The following is a 20,994-nucleotide window of genomic DNA, read 5'->3' as shown; positions in this document are numbered from 1 at the left end:
TGTGTGTCTGCCTGTTTCAGTTCACACTGCCAGTGAAATGAGTTGTTGTCCCGAAACCAGAAAGGCATTAAATGACAGATAAACAACGGACAGTGCGGCTCCCTCCCCTCCGCCTCTCTCACAAGATCACAGTGCAGTGAGAGTCTGACCTTCAGTGTGCGTCTGTGTCTGTGAGGAAGTGTGTGTGTGTGTGTGTGTGTGTGTGTAGTCAGAAGTTACACTTGAGTAAAAGTAAAGATACTCTATCAAAAACTTACTCCGGTAAAAGTAAAAAGTCTCCCAATTCAAGCAGTACAATACAAGTACGAATGTATCTGAAAAGTGAACTGAAGTACCACAAGTAAAAGTAAATATTGTGATTGGAGCAGTAAAGTGAGTGTGCATGTGTTTGTGTGTGATTCTTATTAAAGGGACACAAGAGATTAATTTGATGTTTTAATTTATATTGAAACAATCAACGTATTTTTACTGCCCCTCGATTTTATTTGAAGAAAAACCACTTGCAACAAAAATAAATGTTATTTAGGCCCAGATCTGGAAATGTGTGTCGCTTGTATTCGGTATTAACACGGTAACGTCAGGCTGTGAACGGAGTAAAAAGTATCAGGTGAACAAGTGAATCTGGGGGGGCTCCTGACTCCTGAGAGAGAGAGAGAATGGATGAGGACATAGCTGGGGGGCTGAGTGTGTTATTGGTGTTCGCTGTGGGATCTCGTGTGCAGAGAGGGACCTGTTGCGTGTTGAGCTGAGGTGTTTATTTGGAGCATTTAAAATAAGCACGCTTTCACTGACCCCCGCCTGTGTGTTCCTGAGCACCCCCCCACAAGTCCTGGCCACCATGTGCATCCCCTCTCCGTCTCACCACACACACACTGGAGACGCCAGAAGGGCACACTGTCAATATGGGGAGTATATTCACAATCATAATTACAAATGATTGTCTCTTGTCCCTCTGTGAGCTGTGCGCGGGTTCGAGAGCCCTGTGCCCAGAGACGTTGTGGGTTGTGGGTTGACAGAGAGACACAAATGGCAAACGCACGCCCTCCCCCTTGGTGTGGAATCGCTCTGACCTGCTGTGCCACGCGCTGGGCACGGGCTGCTGCGTCAAGCTGGCAGAGCAGCCGCTGAGTCAGCACTGAGAGAGAGAGAGACAGGAAGAGGTTTAAACAGAGAGACGAGGAGGATAGGAAAACATTAGGAGAGCGAGGGAGAGGAAAAAACTGAAAGAGGGAGTCCGGCTCACAGAGAGAGAGAGGAAAAACAGATTCAGAGAGAGTGAGGAAAGACAGGGAGGAGGTGGGGGGGGTTAGGATGCTTGTTTTTAAATCTGTGACTTTCCTTTCGAGGAAGAGGGGGAGGGGAGGAGAGACGGTGCTGAACGTGCTGTTCTCTGTCTGTGAGGAGGTTACACTCGTTCATCGAACGCAAAGAGCAAATTAGTAACAATGTAGCTCTGCAGCACTGTGGGTAAAAACCCTTTTGTAGCTGCTTACTAACTGAGTACTACCTAGGTACTAACTACTTGCAAATGGAGTGCTACCTTGGTCCTATTTACACTGAGTACTAGCTGGATACCTTCTGTTTAATAACTGTCCTCGTTAAGAACACAGGGCACTATAAACACACGCATCTCAGAGTGAACACGATCGCATTCCTGCCTGCTTTGTGTGTCCAGAGTGTCAGGATGCCGGCCGGTCGGGGGGGCAGTGTGTGTCCGGCTGGCGGATGTTGCGGTCGGTGATTAACCCGGCCGGTGGTCTGCGGTCAAGTGTGTTTGTGTTTCCCTGCTCTGGCTGGTGATTTACCTGCCGGCAGGAAGCTGGGTGCCGCGGGAGTGTGTCAGTGTGTCATTGTGTGTGTGTGTGTCATTGTCAGAGAGCGAGTGTGTCAGTGTGTCACTGTGTGTGTGTGTGTGTCATTGGGAGAGTGTGTGTTTGACTGTTACAGACAGTCCTACACACACACACACAGTCACGCGCGCACACTCTCTAACAATTATTATTATTATTTATTAGCAGACGCCCTGATCCACAATGACACACACACACACACACAGCCCTACAGACTGACATCCAGATCACAAGTGTTTATTAACCCACTGTAACACAGGGGCTGTAAACAGGGGCAGTGCTGGCCTCTCCAGGGGCAAAGTGCAGCCTCTCCCTCTCTCCCTCTCTTGCTCTCTCGCTCCCTCCTCTCTTCTCCCCTTGGTTGCTGTTTAACCCGGGGCCCATAATCCCAGCCCTGACCTCTACTACCCCCCCCACCCCTTCGCAGATGCCACTGTTCTCAGAGCAGGGGGTAACGAGGGGCGCAGTTTGGGGCAGTAAGCCGGTGGGAAATAGATGCCCTCCAGTTGGGAATTGAGGTCCAGCTGTGGAAGTGTGGAAGTGTCTTCCTAACCCAGTGGCACACGACCGGGGCCTGCACTGGCAGCAGCTCAGAATTCCTCGTCAGTGCAGGACGTTAATTAAGAGAATAAGCCTAATTGGAGAGCAGGCTGCTCTTCCCACCCAGCAGCAGGACGGATCACAGCACTTAGCAGGGCTTTGTGGGTAAACCTCTCGTCCTTAATTCTCTCTCTCTCTGTGTCTGTGCAGTTCAGTTTAAATGAGCTGCACCTCTGACTCTCTCTCTCTCTCTGTCTCTCCACTCTGTATACGACACAGATAGTAGGCAACACAGATAATAGTAATAAAAAACAAACCAATAAATCGACAAATAAGTCATAAGGATTTAAATCAATCCATCCATAACAGTTATACAATAAAACATCATTCAATTCAGTTACGCAAACAAGGCACCATTAACACATCAATCTCTCCCTTCATTGCCCCCCTCCTAAAATACTAACAACTGCCCCCCCCTCACCACTGCCCTGCCCTTTGACACTGAATCTCTCTCTCTCTCTCTCTCTCAGCGTTCCTACTGCAGACAGGATAACAGAATGGTTCTGCTGAGGACTCCAGGCAGAGAGAGAGAGAGGGAGGGAGGGAGAGACAATAGTGCTGATTCTGGCGGAGAGCACAGCAGGGTGAACTCCAACACCAACACACCCACTGAGGGAGGGAGGGAGGGAGGGAGGAAGGGAGGAAGAGAGAGAGCAAGGCATTGCAAGGCAGTCCTCCGGAGAGCACAGAGCTGAGCTCGGGGACAGACTGTGGGGAGAACACTGAGGCACTGGGACCAGTACACAGACCAGACAGAGACTGGGAGAGACACTGCACAGGACAGACAGGGACACGAGGACACATTGCACGCAGCACTGGGAATACTGGGACACAGACTGGGAGCACAGCCCGGGGGGACCGGCACACGGTTGGGCCCTCCTGGACTGTAAGCAGCGCACAGGGAGAGGAAACGGAGACGCCACGGACTGAGCACTGGGATCACAGACGCAGGGAAAACACTGGGAACAGTGGGGGACCCGGACACAGCGGCTGGACAGAGGGACCGCAGGCACTGAGGGGTCGGGCAGTGCGAGGGTTAGTTTGTTTCCGACCGGCCGAGAGTGGGGGAGCGGGGGGCGAGGAAGGGAGACAGAGAACCTTCACAGCGCCCTGACACTGGGTCACACACACACACACACACACACACACTGGGAACTGTGGTGTCCTGAACCAGTAACAGACCAGCGGAAGGGCACCCCAGACCGCCAATAAAGCTATTTGAATTTGAATTTGAGAGTGGACCGGACACAGGCCACATCACACACACACAAACACACACAGAAACGGAGAGAGAGAGAGAGAGAGAGGTCAACCTGTCCCTGTCCCTGTACCCCCCCAGCCTGCCCCGTGTGGAAATGCCCCGGCCGGCGGCACAGAGGCACAGAGCAGCGGACTGACAGTGACAGAGCCGTGCCCCCGGACCCCCCGCCGCCATGATCTCGCACTACCCCCTGGCCTCCCTGCTGCCCTGGCCCCCCAGCGCCCCCCACTCCCCCGGCCTGGGCCTGGAGTTGCTGGGCGGGGGCAGCGGCGGCGTGTTGCTGCAGAGGTACCAGCCCCGATCCCCGGACAGCGTCCCCCGGCACTGGGTCAGTGAACCGCGCCCCGCCGCGCTCTCTCTCTCTCTCTCTCTCTCTCTCTCTCTCTCTCCATCCTTCAGTTGGCTTTTCTCCTTTTTGGACTTTTCTGTCACTCTTTCACTTTTTGTAGTTCAGGTGGCAGTTGTGCCGCACAGGGGGGCGACTCGATCGCTGCAGCTCATTGATCGATTTATTGATGGATGGAGGCCCGTCGGCGCCCCCTGCTCTGGCTGGGCACTGGTACATTGAATGATGGCCAGTTGATTGGTTATATTGGTTCATGGGCTGATTGGTCTGGAGGTGTTGGACTGTGTGTGTGTGTGTTGTGGGTGGCACAAGGCAGTGCAAATCACAGCACAACACAGAGCACAAAACTACAACACAACACAACACATAGCACAATACTGCACAGAGCAAAGCACAGTATAGCACACAAAAACACAGAGCACAACGCAGAGCACAGAGCAGAACAAGGGACCGCAGCGCACCACACAACACGGCACAGTACAGTCCCTTCACTAAGAGACTGTCCTCACCCTGACTGCTGACAGCGATGGTGGAGAGGGAGGAGAGCGAGGGAGTGAGAGGAGGAGAGCGGGGTGGAAAGGGTTAAATCTGTGCGCGGCAAGTTTCAGGAGTTGGGGGGGCTGACTCAGGATACTGTGTGCCGGGAATGTGGGGGGGCTGTGCAGGAAGTGAGAGCGCTGTGTGTTGTGGCCGTCAGCAATCCTGGCCGGGGTTCCCGTCCGGCGTCACGAGACTCTGTGCCCGACAGTTACCCAGCACAGTTACACACACAACACACACACTCACACACGCAGATACACACACACTCACACACGCAGATACACACACACTCACACACTCACACACGCAGATACACACACACTCACACACTCACACACGCAGATACACACACACTCACACACTCACACACGCAGATACACACACACTCAGAGACGCGCACACACAATCACACACACAGATACACACACACTCACAGACTCACTCATACACGCAGATACACACACACTCACACACTCAGAGACGCACACACACACACACAGAAAGACACTCTCACTGATACACACAGACAAGAAAACACTCACAGACAGTGAACCTCTCACACCCTCATTCATGCACAAACACATACACACATTCAGAGCAACACACTCTCACAGAGAAATGCACAAAGGCACACTAATACACACTCACACAAACATGCAAAAACACACACTCTCATACTCACACAGAGAAACACACGCACTCACACTCACACACAGTCCCAACTCTGCTTACTTGAGGAATATTCTGCTTAGTTTTAAGATTTGATTTCTTGCAAAATATAGGGGGGGAGTCTTACCAGAGTCCTGCTGATTGTGTGAGTGCTGGGGTCAGGGTGTCAGGGTGTCAGTGTTACTGGACTGCAGGGTGTCAGGGTGTCAGTGTTACTGGACTGCAAGGTGTCAGGGTGTCAGTGTTACTGGACAGCAGGGTGTCAGTGTTACTGGACTGCAGGGTGTCAGGGTGTCAGTGTTACTGGACTGCAGGGTGTCAGGGTGTCAGTGTTACTGGACTGCAAGGTGTCAGGGTGTCAGTGTTACTGGACAGCAGGGTGTCAGTGTTACTGGACTGCAGGGTGTCAGGGTGTCAGTGTTACTGGACTGCAGGGTGTCAGAGTGTCAGTGTTACTGGACTGCAGGGTGTCAGGGTGTCAGTGTTACTGGACTGCAGGGTGTCAGTGTTACTGGACTGCAGGGTGTCAGGGTGTCAGTGTTACTGGACTGCAGGGTGTCAGAGTGTCAGAGTTACTGGACTGCAGGGTGTCAGAGTGTCAGTGTTACTGGACTGCAGGGTGTCAGAGTGTCAGTGTTACTGGACTGCAGGGTGTCAGAGTGTCAGTGTTACTGGACTGCAGGGTGTCAGTGTTACTGGACTGCAGGGTGTCAGGGTGTCAGTGTTACTGGACTGCAGGGTGTCAGAGTGTCAGAGTTACTGGACTGCAGGGTGTCAGAGTGTCAGTGTTACTGGACTGCAGGGTGTCAGGGTGTCAGTGTTACTGGACTGCAGGGTGTCAGAGTGTCAGAGTTACTGGACTGCAGGGTGTCAGAGTGTCAGTGTTACTGGACTGCAGGGTGTCAGGGTGTCAGTGTTACTGGACTGCAGGGTGTCAGGGTGTCAGTGTTACTGGACTGCAGGGTGTCAGGGTGTCAGTGTTACTGGACTGCAGGGTGTCAGTGTTACTGGACTGCAGGGTGTCAGGGTGTCAGTGTTACTGGACTGCAGGGTGTCAGGGTGTCAGAGTTACTGGACTGCAGGGTGTCAGAGTGTCAGTTCTGTGTCTTATAGTGTACTAGGCAGCGGTGTATGTGTACTGGTATGTGAATGCATGTGACAGTGTTGTCCCTATCAGCAGTCACTCTGGGATTACAGGGGCCGACTCCACACAGTGTCACCCCCCCCCCGAGCCCCAGAGTCTGCGGGCCCCTCCTGTGACACCCCCCCGTGCTGCAGGGTCTGTCTCCAATTCAAAACCAGCTTTACCAGCATCGACACCAGTGAGGCCACAGCGCCGACACAGAGGAGCAATAACAGCCGTGAACAGAATCCACAGCCAGGGCAGCTGGCCCCTCCCTGCTGACACGGGGCCCCAGCCAGGGGCCAGAGTCCGCCGCTCTGCGCTCAGTCACGGCTGTGGGGGGTTTGGGGTGCCATCCTCCGGCAGGACCTTCGACCCTTTGTAGCTTCGAATCATTGTCGCCCAGTGAGGATGGGCAATGATTAACCACAACGCAATGCACTGCACTCCTCCTCTCGGTCCCACTCTCCTCTCCTCTCACTCCCTCTCACTCCTCCTGTCCTCTCCTCTCCCTTCCTCTCTCTCCTCCTCTCGCTCCCTCTCTCTTCTCTCACTCCAACTCTCCTCTCCTCTCCCTTCTCACTCCTCCTCTCTTCTCTCACTCCAAATCTCCTCTCCTCTCCCTTCTCACTCCTCCTCTCCCTTCCTCTCTCTCTCCTCTCCCCTCTCACTCCTCCTCTTGCTCCCTCTCTCCTCTCTCCTCTGCTCTCTCTCCCTCCCCCCCCGCTCCCTGTGCAGCCGCTAGCTGTTGTTACCCGGCGGCTCATGTGAGAAGACAAATCCACGGCACAACTCCGCTCTGATCCCGGTCACGCATCTGCTCTTAAGCTGGGGGGGGTGTGGAGAGAGGGATTTGGGGGCAGGAGAGGGGAGAGGGGGATGGGAGAGAGGAGAAGGGGTGCGAAGGAGGAGAGAGGGAGAGAGAGGACGGGTGTCTGCGGCCCTCGGGAGTGTGCGTCCCGGTCGGGAATGCTGTGCTGCGTTGTGCCGCTGGGTTGAGCAGTCGTGTCGGGACGCTTGTGCAGGAATGGCAGGAATGTCGGGATGGGGGGGTGGGGGGGTGTTGTGTCGGAGCAGTGGAATTCTGGATGACATTCCCACGAGCCCCCGGGGGCGGAGCTGCATTCTGGAATTCTGGAGTGGGACGGGGGCGGGGGGGCGTCCAGCGGAATCCTTTGCCTCTGTTGTCGGAACAGGAAGTAGGATGTTTTGTGTTCAGGGCTGTTGACAGATGGATACCCTGTGTTTCTGAGACGCACACTCATACAAAGACAAACACACAGACACACTCACGCACACACACACGCACACACTCACTCACGCACACACACACGCACACACTCACTCACGCACACACACACGCACACACTTACACACACTCACTCACACACACACACAAGTGAGTACACCGTCTTACTCACACAGTGTAGTTTAAGCCCCAGTGTGTATTTGTGTGTGTGGTTGTATTTGTGTGTCTACTCATGTGTTAGAGATGGTGTGAGTGTGTACTCTGCTGTACAACTGTTGATCAACAGCCCTGCCTCTGGTGGACACATTGCACACTGCAGATTGAAACATTCATATGTGCACACGCACAGGAGAACGCTCCGACACACGGACACTGGCACACACGCTCGCACCGCACGTCTGTTGACACACACAGGACTATATGAAGCAGCTGTGTCCCTCTGGCAGTCTCTCTTTAAAAATGTAACAAAATAGTATATCCAAACAAAATAGGTAAACCAAATTGATATATGAAGACAAGCGACCAATCAGAGCAGCGATGGGCTTGTGTTGTGGAATCCTCAGTACAGCGTCAGACGAACAGGAACGCACGGGTCTGCGCTGCGAGGAGCGGCAGCACCGCTGACTGATTCATTCGCATGAAGACTCTCAGCCCAGAGTGTCGAAATGTTCACGCTGTTTCACAAATCCTCAGGTTTACAGGACAGAGAGGGAGGAGAGAGAGAGAGAGTGAGGAAAGAGGACTGGAGAGATGTGGAACCTTTCCTGGAATATGTGTCCATTCAATAACAGGCCAGCCTCCCTTCTCTCCCTCCCTCTCTCTCCCCCTCTCTCTCTCTGACAGCAGCTGTCCCAGGAGAGCTGTGGGAGTGCAGGGCGGTGGGGGGGCGGGAGGCGGAGCTGGGCCGGGGGTCGTGACCTCTCCCAGCCCCCGCAGAGGCTTCCCAGGCCTGCGCACCTCTGTGGACAGGCACAGGGCCGTCAGGGCGGGCCTGGGAACCCGGAGGAGCTCCAGATGTGGCGAGACTGCCAGTCCCCCCCCACCTCCCCATGCCCGAGCCTCCCAGCTGTGCCAGAGCCCCCCCCACCGTTCCCTCCCGTGACCCCTGACCCCTTGACCCTGGCCTCTGTGGTGCCAGCTGTGAGCTCAGCGCTGAGCTAGGTGGCAGTGTGGCGTCGGGACAGTGACGTCTGCGCTCACATCTGTGTCCCTGTGCCAGTGGTCCCCCGTCACACACAGGGACTGTGTACGTGCAGCTCTGGACAGTTCTGCCTGCCTGCCCCTCTGCCCCTCCGCCCGCCTCACTGTCTGCCCCTCTGCCCCTCCGCCTGCCTGTCTGTCTCACTGCCTGCCCCTCTGCAGGGGCCTTCTCAGGCGGCACAGGGCTGAGGGCAGCAGATGAACAAGCGTCCAGCTGAATATAGCGATTGATTATTTAATTGACTGATTGATTGGACATCCTCACTCTGAGGCTAATTGCAGAGTGTGAACGTGGGAGCAGGACTAGCGCGAGTTGCGTGTTACACACAGTCAGCAGAGTCCCTGACTGGCCTCGATTGGTAGTGCTTACTGGTCCTGCGGTCGTGTGGTTGTGTGGTTGTGGGGGGGGGGGTCAGTGCAGAGGGTTGTGAGTGCAACTACCGCAGCGCAGAGCAGACCCCCCCACAGGTGGCAGGATTATCACAGCGGACCGCCCCCCCTCCACACACACCCTCACACCTTTTGTCCCATTGTTGGACACGTTGTCATTCACACTCACACACCCCAGCACACACTAACACACATACAGATACACACACAAACCAGCATACACTGAGACACAAACTTACACAAACCAGCACACACTAAAACACACAGAGACACACGCAAACCAACACACACACTCGCAGAAACCAGTGCACACAACCCATCACACACTAACCAGCACACAATAACACACACACACACACACACACGACGCGTCCTGTATATGTTCGCGTCTGTTCGGTGTCGTTGTTGTAAAGTGCTGTTCTGGTTGTTGTGATGATAAGTGGTGCTGTTCTAGTTACGTTGTTTCTCAATCGCTGCTATAAAGATCTGCACAACTGAAAAGAAAGAACTTTCCACCGAAAAAACCCCAGAGAGAGAGAGAGGGAGAGGGGGATTACACACCAGAGAGAGGCGGAGCCACGGCCATTGAGTAACGGAGCGCAGAGAGAAAGAAAAAGTGTCAAAGACAGAAAAGAGACAGAGACCGAGGCAGAGGGGAAGGAGGAGAGATCTGTGACGGGGTGTGTGTGCAGTACAGAGAGGGAGGGCTCAGCGGCTCTAGCAGTCCAGCCAGCGCTGCTCCCACACCGGATTACAAACGGAGTCGACTCGGGACGGGAGTTCTGCCGGAGCCGCAGGGGAGAGACAGGGACCCGGGTCCGATGCGCCGAGCGTGTCATGCGGGAGGCGCTCGCCATGCGGTTCGCCTGGAGAGCTAAGATGGTAATTGTGTGTGTGTGTGTGTGTGTGTGTGTGTGTGTGCGCGGCTCAGTGGGACAGGATGGGATAACAGAGGAAGGGAAGGGGGAGGGGGGGTCATCTGGCATGGGAAAGCAGCGGATAAAGGGAAGAGAGAAGAATAGGGGAGGAGGAGAGGAGGAAAACCCAAATGTTGTGGTGCTGGGGTTGTTGTGGTGGTGATACACTATTACTGACCCCAGTGTGCAGTCTGGGGTTGGGGGGGGGGCAGTTGTGTTTGTCCCTGTGCTGATCGCAACAGTAACAGCTCGACTGTAAACTTGTGTCTGCGGCTCTGCTCAGACGGGGGGGCATTGTTGTGAGCGCAGAAGCGTGGTCTGCAGAGCCCCGTGTGATGGCCGTGCATAGCAATGAAGCGGCGCTGTGCCGGGCTTTCAGTATTGAAATAGTTCACAATGTCCCGGTTGCTGTTTTTGTGCTCCTGTGATGATGATGAGGTAATGAGTCTGCCCCGCTGTGTTATTGACTCTCTGAAGTCACAAAGGCGCTTGTGACGCCAGAGTGGCCCCCGAGGGCCCCCGAGCTCCTGTCACTCAGGGAATAAACACGACAGCCGACTTCTGGGCACAGCTCTGCCGCGCTTCTCCGGACCTGGTGCGCTAGTGATGCTGATACTCGGTAACGAAGTGTTGTGAAGAATAAGACTAGCGTCATATTTACTGTATATTTTATATATTTTCGGAAACTGTCCCTAGGACTAGAATATATTATTGTTATTATTGTGAACAGTGTTGATCCGGTGCCAGCTGTGCGGTGCTCTGTGCCCTGGTGGCAGTCCGGGGCGGGGGCGCCGCTGCCGTGTTTTTCTACCCGCTGGGTCTCAAATCTGGATTTCATTAAAACGCGTCAGTGGAAGAATGCGGCCGATGTTTGTGTCTCTCGCTGTCCTGCCTCTCTTTTCTCTGTCTGTCGCTTTCTCTACAGTTTACTCGTCATGCGAGGAAAGAACTCCAGGAGTCAGCCCTCCCCAGCAGTGATGAAACCCTAATGCAATTACTAAAACACCGTTACCCCCCAGTAACTCAGTTGCCCCCTGGCTTCTATCTTTTCAATGTAATTTGATTTGAAGAACTTTTATTCAGTTGAATAGTACAATAGAAAAATGAGCGCATCTCCGGTCTGGACCTGGGCTGGCAGTGTGTGCGTGTGTGTGTGTGTGTGTGAGGGATTGTGTGTCTGTGTATGTGTGTGTGTGTGAGTGTGTGAGATTGTGTGTCTGTGAGTGTGTGCATGTGTGAGATTGTGTATGTGTGTGTGTGAGTGTGTGAGATTGTGTGCGCAGCCTGGTATTGTTGTGCAGTGTGGGAGTGTATGACTCAATACTACAACTATGTGTCCTGCAGTGCTCTCTGTGCGGAAACTGCATGGCCACGGATAACACGCAGCACCCCCCCATATCCTCCTCTGTGCTTATGTATGTTGTGTCTCTGGACCCTCGGCACTGATAACGGGCCCTCGCTGTGTCCAGAACCGACCCCCTGGACCCGTGCCAGCGTGCGTGTCTCTCCGCACAGGCAGTGTGTGCTGATCACACAGGGTAATGACCCATATATAGCGTCTTGCAGAGCAGATATTGTACCTTTTAATTAGAGTGTATTTGTTTACACGCAGTCAATAGGAACAGATTAACGTTGTGCTGCGGTTGTAGAGCTGTTCCTTTGAAGTGGTGATAGTATAGTGGATGATTCATCTGGCATAACCATTACTGTCAAACCCACCACTCAGTGTGTGTGTATGTGTGAGAGAGAGAGAGAGAGAGAGAGAGAGAGAGAGAGAGAGACTGGTATTGTGTACCTGCTTTGATAACCTTACACTTTTGTGATTCAATGATAGTCACCTGTAGAAGTGTGTACATTCGCATGTGTGTGTGTGATGGTGTCAGACAGCTGCTTATGTTAAGACACACTTAGAGCTGGCTGTGTGTGTAAATGCATGTGTGTATGTGTTAGTGACTTTGTGTGTGTGCGCGTGTTAGTGACTGTGTTGTTTCTGTGTGTGTGTGTGTGTGTGTGAGAGTTAGCGACTGTGTATTTGTGTGTGTGCGCACTCCGGTGCCTCCTCTTGTCAGAGCCTGTGTGGTCTCTCTGATTGCAACACGGTTGTTGTGGAGCAGGGGGGACGACTCCACCACAAAACCACAGAACACACTGATTACCTCACCCGCCCCCCCACCTCGCTCTGTCTCCGGCTGCCTAACCGGCTCACCACAACGCACGGCTCAGACAGACCAACACCGTCCATGCACTAATATACACACACACACTGTGGGAACATTGCACAACGGCGGAGTCCACACAATCCTACAGCCTCACTCAGGCTTCCCCGTCTCCCCTTCCTCCCTGCCTCCCTCTCTCTCTCTGTCCCTAATATCCGTTTCTGCTTCTTGATTGGTAGCTGCTGTTTGTTGGTCCCCAGTTGTGGGGTTGTTGGGGGTCTGTGCTTGGTCTTCATTTGGGTCTGCCAATAGATAAACAATGATCACAATATTAATAATGATGACAGAGTGTCAGTCAGACGTTGACAGGTGTTGCGTATGACGGTGCTGATGAGTAGCAGCTGTCAGGGCATCTGTAAGAGTGCGCTTCGGTGTTTGTCGTCCCCACTCTGTCCTGTGGTGTAACAGCATTTGATGGCCCCTCTGTTTCCAGTACATCAAGGCCTTAACCTTCTTGTAACTTAACCTGTGAGCGTGACTGGTGCTGCTGACCGGGTGTGTTTCTGTTGCGTAACACTGTATTCTGTCCCCCTTCTGTGACTGTGCTCTGTAACCGTGATTGTTGTCCCCATTGTTTCCGACAGTGTGTAATGGTGTTTTGTCCCCCCACTCCATGCAGAGCTCGGTGCAGGACTGGGGAGAGGAAGTGGAAGAAGGAGCTGTTTACAACGTGGTACTCAAGAGGGTGCAGATCCAGCAGGCAGCCAATAAGGGAGCGCGATGGCTGGGGGTGAGAGTTACGCACTGACTCGGACACGGACGCGCTGACATGCTGACTTGGACACTGAGACTGATGCACTCAGTCTGACATCCTGACTCGGACACTGAGACTGACGTGCTGAGACTGACGCACTGAGACTGACATTGACGCACTGACTGACACATTGAGACTGAAATGCTGACTCGGACACTGAGACTGACGCACTGAGATGGACGTGCTGAGACTGACATTGACACGCTGACTGACACACTGTCCATCTCTGTTGCTCTCTGTATCCGTCTCTGCCCCAAGAGAGCGAGAGGCGTAGCAGCTGGGGGAGGGGAGGGGGCTGGGCAGGGTGCTGGTATTGTGTTATTGTCTGCACACACCCCTCCTCTGCCGGGGGATTAGCCCTCTGGCCAGCTGCACCTCACGGGATGTGGGGGGGTCTTGTTGTTTTAGGAGAGACCATGTGGGAGAAGACGGGGGGGCAGGGGTTTGTGCACAAGAGATGACTGATCAGATAACTAAGATCACTAAGAACTCACTTCATATTTTTTAATCTCTGTCATATAAACTGAACATATATTTTCTATAGACCGACACTTACTGTAATAAGGAACTGTGATGTTTTTGTGAAATGTTTTTTTCTGACAATTATTAATAATTTCTTATCAGATTAGTTCAGTCACCATCGGTCGGCGCGTCTACTAATAACAGAATGATAATAAAGACGGAGAAATTAATCTGTGACTTTGAGGGTTAAAATGGAAAGTGTCTGTATTCAGTATGTTCCCTGGAAAACACAGGTTTCCCACAAATTGAATTAATTGAGTGAAGAAATCAACTATTTTTCTGTAAATAAGGAAAACAAGACTCCAGAATACAACTCCGAGTGCATCACTTCTCCACCACCCACTCCATTCCTCGCTCTCTCTCCGGCAGCCAGCACTGAGCGCGAGGGGGGTGGGGGGGCAGTGTGTGATTGAAAGCAGATTGTTCTGTTTCCTGTTTTAGCGCAAACGCCAGCCCCCTCTCCCTCCCTCTCCACCGCTCTGTCCGACTCGACACACACAGCGCAGGGAGACGGAGCGGCTACAGAGCAACACTTGACTGCGTCTCTTGTCTGTCTCTGTCTGTCTGTCTGACACTCTCTCCTTCTCCTTTCCCTCTGCTCTTCCTCACCACCCTCTCCACCTCTCCGTCTCTCTCCCCCTCCCAGGCCGAGGGAGACCGGCTGCCCCCCGGCCACACGGTCAGCCAGCTGGAGACGTGCAAGGTGCGCAGTATCCGGGCGGGCACCCTGGAGCGGCTAGTGGAGACGCTGCTGACCGCGGTGGGGGACAATGACCTCACCTACGCCAGCATCTTCCTGTCCACCTACAGGGCCTTCAGCTCCACCGGCACCGTGCTGCGGCTGCTACTCAACAGGTACGCCCGACCTGCCACGCCCACATAACCACGCCCCCCACCCTGCTCCCCCAGTGTCACTCCCACATCACCACGCCCAGACCCTGCCCCCCACACACTGTCACGCCCACACTGTGACACACACATACACACACACACACACATTACCATGTAAACTGCAGCCACAGCGACTACAGGAACTCTCTCCCTCCCTCTCTCTCAGGTTTGGCAACGAGGCGGAGGACATGGGGCCCCCCAGCCCCACTGACAGCAGAGGAGCTGTGCGCAAGTAAGTGCCCCCAGACTCACTGCCTGTCAGTCTCACCCTGTGTCTGTGTTCCCCCGTTTCTCTCTCCCTCACTCTCCCTCTTTTCGTCCTATGTATCAAGTTAAAAAATGGCTTCATAGGCAAGACTGTCTCCTCCGGCTGGCGGACGGGCTCAGTGATGCCGTGGCTGTACGTTTAGGAACTTCACCGGTATTGACAGACGTGTCTCCTGTAGAATAACATGTCTGTGTCATGTCTGTCTTCCCCCCAGCGCCCTGGCCTCCACCCTGCGCGCCTGGCTGGACCAGTGTCCCGAGGACTTCCAGGAGCCGCCCGACTACCCCAGCCTGCGCAGCGTGCTCGGCTACCTGCAGAGGGCGCTGCCGGGGTCGGAGACAGAGCGCCGGGCACAGAGCCTGCTGGAGCAGCTGCAGAGACAAGCCGACACGGAAGCCGAGGGTGAGGAGGAGGAGAGAGAGGGGGAGGGAGGAGGAGGGAGGGGAGTGAGAGGGAGGGGAGAGAGAGAGAGGGTGGTCCCTGGTCTCACTCTCCCGCTTTCTCGGTCCTTGTGTTCCAGGCACTTTCCACCGCAATGGCAGCTTCTGTCTGGGGGAGGAAGAGGAAGTGGAGATCGAGGGTTCCGAGGACTTCCTGTCCTTCAAGGCTGACCTGGTGGCCGAGCAGCTGACCTTCATGGACGCTGTGAGTGTGAGGGGGCTGGGAGAGCGGGGCGGCCGGGGCAGTGTGGGGGCATATTGCGGTGGGGGTGCCGTACTGCAGAGCTGGGGGGGGGAACTGGAGCAGCTGGTCACACGCCTCTCTCTCTCTCTCTCTCTCCCTCTCCCTCAGGAGCTGTTCAAGAGGGTGGTCCCGCACCACTGCCTGGGCTCCGTCTGGTCCCAGCGGGACAAGAAGCACAACAAGCACAGCGCCCCCTCGGTCCGCGCCACCATTGCGCAGTTCAACGCCGTGGCGGGCTGCGTGGTGGGCACCGTGCTGCGGCCCCGGCAGCTGCGCCCGTCCGCCCGCGCCCGCCTGCTGGAGCGCTGGATCGACATCGCACAGGTACTGTACCCGAGGGGAGTGCCGCTGTATCTCGCACTGCGGTGGCATGTCAGAGCTGGGGGGCTGTGCGGTCAGGCTGCCGTGTGTTTGTGTGACTGACCCCTGTCCCCCCCCCCCAGGAGTGCCGGATCCGCAAGAACTTCTCTTCCCTGCGAGCCATCGTCTCCGCACTGCAGTCCAACCCCCTGTACCGGCTCAAACGCACCTGGGCCTGCGTCCACAAGTCAGTGTGTGTGTGCGTGCGCATGTGGGGGTCTCTGTGTTTGTGTGTGTGGGTCTCTGTCTATGTATGTGTCTGACTGTGTGTGTCTGTCTGTGTGTCTATATGTCTCTCATTGTGTGTGTCTGTCTCTCTCTGTGTGCGTGTGTGTGTCTCTCAGTGTGTGTCTGTTTTCTTCTGTCTGTGTGTTTGTCTGTCTTTAGTTGCCATCCCAAGTTGAAGCCTGAGTCAAATTCTCCTCTCTCTCTCTCTCTCTCTCTCTCTCTCAGGGACAGCATGGCCGTGTTTGAGGAGCTGTCGGATATTTTCTCAGATCACAACAACTACCTGACCAGCCGGGAGCTTCTGATGAAGGTTAGACGCACAGTGACGCCAGCTCCCTCCCTCTCGCTCACACCATCTTTTCTTGTGTGTGCGTGTGTGCGTGTGTGCGTGCGTGCGTGCGTGCGTGTGTGTGTGTGTGTGTGTGTGTGTAGCTCACAGTGAGTGTGTTCAGTAATGAGTTATAATGAGTTATAAAATAACAATCTATTCGTGTGTGTCTGTGTGTAGGATAATGGACTGACCCCTCCCTCTCTCTCTCCCTCCCTCCCTCTCCAGGAGGGGACCTCGAAGTTTGCCAGTGTGGAGAGCTGTGTGAAGGAGCACCAGAAACGCACCCACAAGAGACTGCAGCTGCAGAAGGACATGGTGAGAGAGAGAGAGGGATAGCGTGTGTCTGAATATGTCTGTGTGTGTGTTCGGGCTGCAGTGTGAGTTGGTTCAGGGGAGGGGGGGGGGTCGCTGTCTCTGTCCCAGTCTGACTCTGTTCTCCCCCCCTAGGGTGCCATGCAGGGCACAGTGCCGTACCTGGGCACCTTCCTGACTGACCTCACCATGCTGGACACTGCGCTACCGGACTATGTGGAGGTGAGTCTCGGCATGTCTGCATCTCTCTCTCTCTCTCTGGTGTCTCCCTCATGTGGACTCTGGTGTCTGATGGTGCTGTTCTCTTGCAGGGAGGTCTGATCAACTTTGAGAAGAGACGCAGGGTGAGTCTCCACTGGCCCATTCCAGCCCGGTTCAGTCCGGTTCTTATGCACTCTATCATCATCCATGAAGCACTTGCAAGATAGACAACAACAATAAGCACAGCAGAGAGATATGTGGAGATGTGCACAGAGTGTGTGGAGTGTGTAGAGTGTAGATCAGATTCAGTCCGGATATCAGCAGGAGCGGCTCCCAGTTTATTTACTTATTTCAACATAGATGATAACATCCAGCAACTCAACTCTCTCTCTCTCTCTCTCTCTCTCTCTCTCTGTCAGGAGTTTGAGGTGATCGCACAGATCAAACTGCTCCAGTCGGCCTGCAACAGCTACTGCTTGACCTCTGACCCTGCCTTCCTGCGCTGGTTCCGCAACCAACCGCAGCACAGCGAGGAGGAGAGGTATGTGCCCCACCCAACACACACACTGCCCTCCCACCCAACTCACACACACACACTGCCCCCTAAATCTAACACACACACATGCTCTGCCCACAACTGTCAACAGCTACAAATTATTCAAATGTCTTTCCCTCTCTCCCGTGTGCGTGTGTGTGCGTGTGCGTGTGCGTGAGCAGTCACACGCTGTCGTGTGAGATCGAGGCTGTGGCGGACGGCAGCTCCACCTCCCCCAAACACCGCAAGAGCATGGTGAAGAGACTGAGCCTGTGAGTACAGCAGGGACACACTGAGGGACACTGAGGAGCAGAGAGAGACTGACACACTCAGACATTATTACCCTAAGACTGTGAGAGAGACACACACAGAAAGAGACAGAGAGACAGAGAGAGAGACAGAGAGAGACACATGGTGCAGTCCTCTTCCTGCTGTGGTTGTGATGTCATGGCTGTGATGTCATGTTTGAGCCGATGCCCCTGTCCTCTCAGGCTGTTCCTGGGCATGGACGCGGTGTCCAGCAGCACACCAGTGAAGGACAGCCCCCGCTCACCCCCAGGGGGCAGCTCTGGGGAGAGCATGGACTCCGTCAGCGTGTCGTCCAGTGACTCTGGCCCCTCGGAGGCCGACGGCAAGCTCACTCCCACGCCCACGGCCACGCCCGACATGGATGCCAAGAAGGTACAGACCCTGAGAGAGAGGCAGAGAGACGGAGCCCTGCTGGACCGCTATGTGTCCGTGTTAACCCCACCCTCTCTGCCCCCCCAGCTCTCCCTGTCGTCCTCCTGCTCGTCTCTGCACTCCATGGACACGTCCTCGTCCTCGGCCAGCAACTGTCCGCTGCCGCCCCCCCCCTCGACCTCGCTGCCCTCCCCTCCGCCCATGCCCCCCCCCCGCGGGCACCGCCGCTGCTGCTCTATGTCCCCGCCCCCCCCCGGGACCCCCGGGACCCCCGGCACCCCCACCTCGCCCGGGCTGCTCCCCCCCGCCTACAACATCCAGAGCCAGGACTCGTGTATCGTGCGGACCAGCCTGGAGCAGGGCAACGGCAACCTGTACCGGAGCATAGTGGTGAGGGTGTGTGTGTGTCTGTGCGTGCGTGAGTGCGTCAGTACAGGGCTGTAGTGTGTGTGTGTGCGTGCGTGTGTGCGTCAGTACAGGGCTGTAGTGTGTGTGTGTGTGTGCCTGTGTGTGTGTGTTTGTACAGTACAGGGCTGTAGTGTGTGTGTGTGTGTGTGTGTGTGTGTGTGTGTGTGTGTGTGTTTGTACAGTACAGGGCTGTAATGTGTGTGTGTCTGTGTCTGTGTGTGTGCGTCATTACAGGGCTGTAGTGTGTGTGCCTGTGTGTGTATGTACAGTGTGTTAGCGTTGCCTTCTAATCTCTGTGATCTAAAGCTCCACTTCCTTCCTGCTCTCCCTGACTTCCTGCTGGAGCCAAGAGCCGCTTCCTGAGAGAGAACTGCTGACTGACTGGGCTGCTCTCTCTCTCTCTTTCTCTCTCTCTCTCTCTCTCTCTCTGGTTCGGTCTTGGTCTCTGAGTGTGTCGGTTGCCCCAGCCTGTTTGCTGTCAGTGTATTAGTGCGGTGCAGTATTAACCCCACTCTCTGCCCCCCCACCATCAGCTGACCAGTCAGGATAAGACCCCCGCAGTGATCGTGCGTGCCATGACCAAACACAACCTGGACGGGGAAGCGGCGGACAGCTACGAGCTGGTGCAGGTCATCTCAGAGGACCGAGGTACTGGGCTGTGTCTGTCTGTCTGTCTGTCTGTCTCTCTCACATCAGCATCTACAGACAGGTCCAGGGGTGAAGAATAACCCCCCCCTCTCTCTCTCTCTCTCTCAGAGCTTGTGATCCCGGACAATGCGAACGTGTTCTACGCCATGAACAGCTCGGCCAACTTCGACTTCGTGCTGCGTCTGCGTGGGTCTGCGGGCCGGCCGGTCCAGCTGCGCAGCCGATGCAGCTCCACCCTGCCCCGTGGCCCCCGGCACAGCGGCCCGAGTCCCCGCGGCAAAGTCATCCTGTGAGGTGGGGGGGCAGGGTGTCCTCAAAGACTGCCAGGGATGGTGGACTGTAAAGGACCAACGGGGGGGGCAGGACTGAAGGAGACGGATACCACCCCCCCCACCCACCCCAGCTCACCTCTCTCTCTCAGGTCTGCCTGTGCCGAGAGAGGAGGATGAGAAGAGAGAGAGAGAGAGAGTGGAGTCCTCACTTGTTACCTCAGCACTTCCAACCCGAGCACAAGACCCCCTCCAGCTCCTCACTCGGCCAGCACCCCCCCAGCTGGGATGTTTTGCACCTCCTGCCCCCCCAGCCCCTCTGCCAGTACCTCCTGTTTCCTTCACTTCAATGAAGAAGAAGGAGGAGGAGGAAGAGGAGAAGAAGAGACGACTGCCAGACTCCGGAGGGCCGCGTGACGGACCCTCGTGCGTTCTGATTGGCTCCTGGGGGGTAGAAGTCACGGGTTCATGAACTCTCCCCATTTCCTGTTGACATGTGAGCACTTCCTGGGTGAAAGGACGCTGAATGGCTGTGTGATGTGATGTCCCGCCCCGGAGACCTGCTGATGTCCAGTAGGGTTGCACTTCAGTATGTTGTGTGTGCGTTTGTTTATTTGTGTTCTGGGTCCGGATTGGGGGTCTCGACACCCCTCTTCCCCTGAGATGTTTGTCCTCGTTCGCTTTGCCCGTCGACATCACAAACAAAACATGATTTATGTCCAGAAAAGATAGTGGTTTGAAAAAGAAATCAAGAGTCTGCTGCACACTGGGAGAGAGGGAGGAGCGAGAGAAGGAGGGAGGGAAGGGAGGAGGCACTAATAGGGAAGCGAGAGAAGGAGAGAAGTGGTTGTGAGGGAGGGAGAGAAGGAGTAAAGGGAAAGGTAGGAAGGGAAGGAGGAGGCAGCAAGAGGGAGGAGGAGGGTGGAAAGAAAGAAAGAGAGAGGGAGAGGGCCGGGCTTCCGGGGGGCGTTCTGCGCACACTGGTTCTGTGTCACGGGGACAGACGGGCTCGTGACGGAGTCCTGGACGAGTGTGTTGTTTGGGGTGTAGAAATTCTGCACAAATGACTGTTGTTAATATGACAGAAGTACCTACAATCGCAACCACGTTTCCTAAGACTGGTTGTGATCTTATTATTTGTTCGTTCATTCGTTTCGCAAGTGTTAAAGCGAGAGCACACACAAAGGGTGTTGGTGTTTACAGTATATAGTGCCTTTCCCCTCTGAGCAGCATCTCAAATTGCTGCCCAGTGAGGAGACAACCGAGCAGGGAGTCCGTCCTGAGCACAGGGAGACTGTTGAAGCTGCGGCCCCCGACCCTCCACAGTGACGCACTCTGGAGCCGTGTTGTTAATTATATTGACAGCGCCCTACACCCCCTCCCAGACTGACTGTCTCTCTGTCTGTCCCTCCTGCCCCCCCAGTCCCGGCACACAGTGTGGAGAGCTCTGATTATAATGTATTTTTTTCATAAAAAAGACGCGTGTAAACTCAATAGTACATGTACCCTCCTATTTGTACATAAATATATTTTTCTCATGT

General features: G+C 54.8%; 1 protein-coding gene across 2 annotated transcripts; it reads left to right on the top strand.

Moving 5' to 3' along the window:
• The first annotated feature begins 3,100 nt into the window (after positions 1 to 3,100).
• On the top strand, positions 3,101 to 20,994 carry rgl1 (ral guanine nucleotide dissociation stimulator-like 1). Of its 2 annotated transcripts, XM_066692126.1 has the most exons (19): positions 3,101 to 3,485; positions 3,790 to 4,039; positions 12,981 to 13,091; positions 14,284 to 14,492; positions 14,695 to 14,760; positions 15,011 to 15,198; positions 15,317 to 15,441; positions 15,589 to 15,804; positions 15,924 to 16,027; positions 16,294 to 16,378; positions 16,625 to 16,714; positions 16,847 to 16,933; positions 17,023 to 17,055; positions 17,332 to 17,453; positions 17,630 to 17,719; positions 17,939 to 18,128; positions 18,216 to 18,518; positions 19,070 to 19,184; positions 19,293 to 20,994. In XM_066692126.1, exons 2-19 carry the CDS (start codon positions 3,884 to 3,886, stop codon positions 19,475 to 19,477), a joined length of 2,475 nt encoding a protein of 824 aa, XP_066548223.1. In that variant the 5' UTR covers positions 3,101 to 3,485; positions 3,790 to 3,883; the 3' UTR covers positions 19,478 to 20,994. The 2 variants fall into 2 exon arrangements, with proteins under 2 accessions (XP_066548223.1, XP_066548224.1); XM_066692127.1 differs by lacking the exons at positions 3,101 to 3,485; positions 3,790 to 4,039 and adding an exon at positions 9,816 to 10,110.

The sequence above is a fragment of the Amia ocellicauda genome, chromosome 19 (genome assembly GCF_036373705.1).
Source record: "Amia ocellicauda isolate fAmiCal2 chromosome 19, fAmiCal2.hap1, whole genome shotgun sequence".
Lineage (NCBI taxonomy): Eukaryota > Metazoa > Chordata > Actinopteri > Amiiformes > Amiidae > Amia > Amia ocellicauda.
The sequence above is the reverse complement of the archived record's forward strand: the minus strand, read 5'-3'. Positions and strand labels throughout refer to the sequence as shown.

Coding starts and splice junctions, on each gene's coding strand:
- rgl1 (XM_066692126.1), top strand. CDS start 3,884: ATGATCTCGCACTACCCCCTGGCCTCCCTGCTGCCCTGGCCCCCCAGC. Junction 15,199..15,316: donor AGCCGACACGGAAGCCGAGG/GTGAGGAGGAGG, acceptor CTTGTGTTCCAG/GCACTTTCCACCGCAATGGC. Junction 16,028..16,293: donor ACCTGGGCCTGCGTCCACAA/GTCAGTGTGTGT, acceptor TCTCTCTCTCAG/GGACAGCATGGCCGTGTTTG.